General features: G+C 44.0%; 1 protein-coding gene across 1 annotated transcript; it reads right to left on the bottom strand.

Moving 5' to 3' along the window:
- Positions 1-1,917: 1,917 nt before the first annotated feature.
- LOC137914736 (transcription factor Sp7-like) lies at positions 1,918-4,043 on the bottom strand. The gene is made up of 2 exons (XM_068758233.1): positions 4,023-4,043; positions 1,918-3,255 (listed from the first exon to the last, which is right to left on the bottom strand). Exons 1-2 carry the CDS (start codon positions 4,041-4,043, stop codon positions 1,918-1,920), a joined length of 1,359 nt encoding a protein of 452 aa, XP_068614334.1.
- Between the last annotated feature and the right edge of the window lie 1,957 nt (positions 4,044-6,000).

Below are 6,000 nucleotides of genomic sequence, written 5' to 3'. Positions count from 1 at the left end.
CTGTTGGGAAAGAGTGCACATCCACTTTAGGCCTCATTCCTGAGGCTATCTCTCTTTTAATGCAGAGTCCACCCACCTCAAGTATTTTTATTAGTCTGCAGCGGAGCCCGCGTGACCTGGCAGAAAACTGGACAGAGACGCAAGTGCCACTTGGAGTGACTTAAACGCTCCCACACACACACACACACACACACACACACACACACACACACGCTGTAATCCTTCATGACCAGGACAGCCTCTCCTCTATACATTTGTACCTCTTCATTGCTCCTTCCATCCTGCGTCCTCCTTTGTTCGGCCGCCTCCCTCACCAAACAATGAGCCACATCTCACTTGTCCTAATCTCCCTTCTCCTCTCTGCAGATTCTGCCAGCACATCGCTCTCAGTAATTACCTCTCGCAAGATGGAGAGTGGAGTAATTGTCTTGAGTGTAACTACAGTGGCTCTCTCAAAGGGGTCATTGTGCAGAGTTAGGACTTCACTTCAGTGGACGGCTTTGTTTGCCCTGCTAAAGGTAATGAAAGTATTTGGTTGGCTACGACGATGTGGAAACATAGTAAGATATGAAGAGGTCGACACTGAGTGAGGAGAGCAGGGGATGAAGTGAGGAGAACAAAAACAATGGCTGCTTTTCTTTTTCATAATAACACCAGCAAAAAAATAATTTTGAAATTTCTTTACTTTTAAAAGCACCAACATTTTTTATTTTTTTTTACAACATGTGAACCTTTATGAGGTTTAATGCTTTATCTGTATTTACAGTATTGTAAACACTCATTTCACAAGTCAATAAAAGGTTGTTGTTCCTTTCTGCCACAAACAACAACAACAACATGAGCATCACATTAAGCTCTAATGTTAGTTTCTTTAAAGCAATGCATAGAGACTTTTCTTGGAAAGTTACATAAAATATTTTTTTAAATGCACAAAAAGTAGAAAAATAACACACCTAACAATATCTATATACTGCTGTAAATATATAGTATGTACAAACAAGGACAAGCCTTATTTATCATTTCTTTACCAGGTGTGGAAAACTTCACAATTAAAAGATTATATAGAAATAGTTTACACACATATCAAACTTCAAGATCTATAAATAAATCTTTAAAAAATAATCCTAAACTCATCCTGTTAGCTAATAAATAAGGGAAAAAAACAAATCTTAATTTAATGCATTTTATTTTCTTGTTGGCCAGCTTCAACATCTTACGTTATCTCAGGCATCATATTTACTGCGTGGTGCAAGATAATATTACATGTGTATAATTTAAGACATAAATTAGAGTATTTTTTTTGTAGATTTGTATTTAAATTAAATGCAAACAGCAAACAAAAGTGAAATACAAAACCTTGTTCATCAGAATGTCTTTGGCATTGAGAGGCAGAAGGCAGTCAGTTGATTGTTTCAAGAATAATGAAGAAGTATCAAAGTACAGCTGTAAATCAGATTTCTCTCTCGACATGCATCATCCTGACCGTAAGTCTCCATCTAAAAGAACTTTCCTTTTGCGGCTTTGGAGCTCTTTTCCTTCTGCTTTTACAGATTAAATTTCCCCAGTGGTTTGTCTCATTTGAAAGGCAGAACATATATATATACTGTGTGTGTGTTTATTTTGTGTGCCAGTCTGTGTGCACGCTATCATTGAGTTCATGTACTGTATAGCCTGGCATCTGTGTGTGTGTGTATGTGTGTGTTTGTGTGTGGTCCAGAGACACCAAAGTGATTGCTCCCTGCACATGCACAGTCACTTTTCATATCAAGTCTATTTAAACACGGTCCTACCCCCCCCCCCCCCCACACTCCTCTGCATGTCTCGAAAGGAAATGCTGTCCTTTTATTTGAAGGGTGCATTTTTCACTCTCATGAATAAACCCACCACATCTCAAAATAAAACTGTAAAAAGAAAAGGTCAGATCTCCAGCAGCCCACTGCTGTTCTCCACTCCATTGGGCGTGCCAGTCTTGTCATCTCCGTTGGCGATTTGCTCGGCGCCGGGATTGGTGGGCACGGTGCTGGCGTTGAGCTCTGCTGCCTCTTCGCTCCGGGGATCGGCCTCTCCGTCCACAGCCTTCCCTGGCATTGCAGCGTCTGCGTGGGTCTTCTGGTGCTTGGAGAGGTGGTCGCTGCGTGTGAAACGCTTGTTGCACAGTAGACAGGTGAACTTCTTCTCCCGCGTGTGCGTGCGCACGTGCCGCTCCAGTTCATCTGAGCGGGTGAAGCGTTTCCCGCAGAACAGCCAGTTGCAGACGAAGGGCCGCTCGCCGGTGTGCCAGCGCAGGTGGGCTTTGAGGTGGGACGCCTTGCCGTAGACCTTCCCACAGCCTGGGATGTGGCAGCTGTGGACCGGCTTCTTTCTCAGGGATGCAGCTGAGGCCCCAAGCCTCTCCAACTCCTGGCAGTTGGGGCAGTCACATGAGGACCTGGTGGGGGCACCACCGTTGTAGCCCCCTGATCCCCTAGCAGGTTTCAGGCCCATGGGACTCTCAATCAACCCCGCGCTCGGCACAGGCTTGGGCTTGTACATCTCCTGGGGCAGCATATGCTGGGAGGACTGGAGGAGGTGCGAGGAGGAGCCCAGCCCCACAGAAGGGTAAGGAGCTGGGTTGAGTGGCGTGAAGTCGGTGGTGTAACTGGGCAGCTGTGGGCTCAGGGAGGCCTGTGGCGCCACAGGCTGCAGGGAGGCCTGGAGACCTCCATCTGCCTGGGGCTGGGTGGCTGACAGCCAGTTGGAGTTGGGATGGACATCCCACCAGGAGGACGTGGCATTGGCCGGGGCAGCAGTAATGCCTGGGTGAATGCCAGCTTTATACCAGGATCCATAGGGGTGCGTCATATCCAGCGAGGTGTAGACACTGGTGAGGCAGTCGGCCGTGGCATGAGCCTTGGACACCAAAAGAGACGGGTCCTGGGAGGCGGAGGTCTGGAAGGAGTGGGAGAAGGGATTATATTCTGTAGCGTAGCCTCCAGCAGAATGAGGGGGGCTTCCACTCGGGGTAAGCAGCCCACTGCCTCCTCCTCCAGCTGCAGTGAAGGAGCCAGTGTAGGAGTCCGCCAGGCCACTGCCGTCTGCGGTCCGTCCGTTCTTCGCTGTCTGAAGGTCAGAGGTCATGTTGTAGGGCTTCTTTATTGGAGCAGTGCTGCCGGTTTTCCCAGGTGTAGCTGAATCCCCGATGGGGCTAGTGCTGCCAAACTTATTGCAGGTAGCGGTTAACATAGCCAGAGGACTGGAGCCATAACGCGGGTCTTCCTGGGACAGGAGGAGACATGGGAGAAAATGAGACTGTGTGCAGGAAATGGCTGCTTGCTGCTGCTTGCTGCTGCTGCTTCTGTCAGTGTCAACTCTAATAAAACAAACTCATGTCTGACTGCCAGCGCCGCCGTTTTCATACTCTCTCTGTTTTCAAAGTGATCAGAGCGGTTTCGAGCGCTCAGGTTTGATAAGGTCCTGCTCAATGAAGTAGGAGTTCTTTATTATCAGGATAAATAAGATAACATTTTCCACTTTCTAAGAATTTGTATTAGGGCTCTTCTCTTTTGCACGTGGCAGGTCACTGACCTCTTAGCACATCACTGAAGAGTTCTGCCGCTCTACTGTTCAACACACTGCGTGTGAGAAATCATATAAGAATGAAAAAAAAGAAGATTTTCCCAACCAGGCATCTCTTGTAATTCCTTTAGATATAATATTCACTCAATTAGTAACAGAAATCAAATGATCGTGGCTCAGACTGCCTCTCCAGTCACTGGTCTCTCTTTCCCAACAAGTTAATGATGCTTCAGTGCAGCTTTAACTTTAACTTGACAATACCGTCTGTCCATTTCATGTCATTCTCCGTTTCATTGCCATATGAGATGACTTGACATCCAGATATAATTCCTCTTGCATATAGAATTAACAGGATCTTTTTTCTTTGCATGTAGCAATTCTTTAGACTGGAATTCTGGAATTACATTTCAGTACATGTAGAAGAATAAAGAGAAAAATAAATATGTACTTACAATTACATTCCCTACCTCCAGAATAGATGCGGCCATCCCTGAGAAACAAAATCCTATAAGGAAACTGAGGGGAGTGGGGAGAAGCGCAGCTCTGAGTCCCGGGACAGTTTGGGAGAAGTTGGGCTCCAACGCGGGGAAGTATTTTGAGGCTCCATGAGCCCGCCCCCCTAATTACAGCCCCCGGGGCTCTTTGAAGACACGCTAAGAGGCAATAAAAACCCAGAGATGGAGGAGAATGGATGGCGATTGGTGGAGAGACGGAAGACAATCCCACCTCCCCAAGCGGAGGGCGTCCAATCCCTTCTCAAGATAAATGCATGAATGGGTTTGCTCATCAATCACCGCGCCGACATCATTTCAGTTATACACCGGTATTATTTTTTCCACTTGGATTAGTCCCGTGGAGTCTGACGGGGCTATAACATCATCTCACAAAGAATGATCTCGACAGATTTCAACTTAAAGAGCGTGCTGTAAATTCTGCCCCAGCCATTAGACACGTCGCTGTAAATAAGAAGTGAAAAGCGATTAAAGCAACAGTAGAACACGCAGCCCCGGCCTGCGCCGCATAAATCACAAAAATTACGTTGACTGAGTCTGTGGCTTCCATCAGGATTTTATTATTCTGGTTTCAACCCACTCTCTCTCTCTTTCCAACATTCTTATAGAGTTAACTGCCTTTCAGACATTAGCTGTGATGGTTAAAGAGACTGAACTGTAGAGACAAGTGAAAAAAAAAAGCCATTAAGTCAAATAAAGAGGAGATTATTGCTTCAAATTAAATGAACTCAAATGACGGATTCACGAGAGGGAGGGGAAAAACAAACTTGTGAAGCTTGTTTCCTCAAGTCAGACCGTTGATGAAAAGAGGAAGACATTAAAAACAGGAAAGCTGTCTTGTCAAATAAGCCTTTTTATTTTTGTTATTTATTATTTTGGCATTGTTGATTTTCTTGTATGGGATGAAAATTGAGCTACTCTGATCTCACTTTTTTTTTTAAGCAACCTTTATTTAACCAGGTAAGTCAGTTCTCATTTAAAAAAATGTCGACCTGGCACCTATTTCATATAATACAGAATTATGGCTCCACATTAATTCAATTTAATGCTTCACCTATCAGTTACTTGAAAAGCTCAATTTAGTTTTTTAGTGTTGTTTTCCAATGAGCAATTATAATGCTGACAACATTCTGTCACAAACTATTTTCCCTTTGCTAACAAATATAGATTAAAATATATAGAATAAACAAACACTAAATGCATTTTTAACTCTATTAAAACATTTGGCTATGAAATGCATGCATTTAAAAAACAGTTCCTGTAATGTGTTACATTGCTGTTTCTACGTTACAGGAATACATGGAAGAATACATGGAAGAAAAAAAACTGTCACAGGAAAAGGAGACACATATCCTAATACTGGGACAAATAAATAGGTTTATAGCAATAACATTATTTACTTTACGTAACTTGGAAATGTCTAAACTCAAGACACACCAAAATACGGCAAAGAAAACAGTCACATTCATTCTTTTACCCATTTATGTTTGGGAAAAGTCAAAAACTCAACTTTCAGCCATGAGACAGATTCTCAGTGCTGTTTTGTGGGAGTCTCGTTCTCTGAAGGAGGAGAGCACAGCAGATTAAAATTGTTGTCAAAAATAAACATATAATTTCTGTCCTTATTTTCTCCTCAATTACAGGGCATGGTCGGCGCTGGGCTTGTCGTTCTGCAGAGTCTAGCCCTCACATGAACACGGCAGCTATATTTGGCAGTCTGCTCTCCGACTGACCTTCATCGCTTTATTTCCTTATTCTAGAAGGTGCGTGAGGAGAACAGAGGATGCCATCTATCTATCTATCTATCTATCTATCTATCTATCTACATATGTGTTGTATGTGGCAGTCTTTTCACACTTTCTTCTTCCCCCTCTCATTTGACACATGCTGCTTTACTGTTGTGCGTCTGTAAGTGAACCGTTCCTTCTCTTCT

The sequence above is a fragment of the Brachionichthys hirsutus genome, unplaced genomic scaffold (assembly GCF_040956055.1).
Source record: "Brachionichthys hirsutus isolate HB-005 unplaced genomic scaffold, CSIRO-AGI_Bhir_v1 contig_1437, whole genome shotgun sequence".
Taxonomy (NCBI): Eukaryota; Metazoa; Chordata; class Actinopteri; order Lophiiformes; family Brachionichthyidae; genus Brachionichthys; species Brachionichthys hirsutus.
Note: the sequence above shows the minus strand (reverse complement) of the source record. Positions and strands in the feature narration are given on the sequence as shown.

Bases quoted from the DNA above. Each gene is read 5' to 3' on its own strand.
- LOC137914736 (XM_068758233.1), bottom strand. From the start codon at position 4,043: ATGGCCGCATCTATTCTGGAG. The intron at 3,256-4,022 runs GTAGGGAATGTA...CTCCTGTCCCAG, and splicing joins TGGCCGCATCTATTCTGGAG to GAAGACCCGCGTTATGGCTC.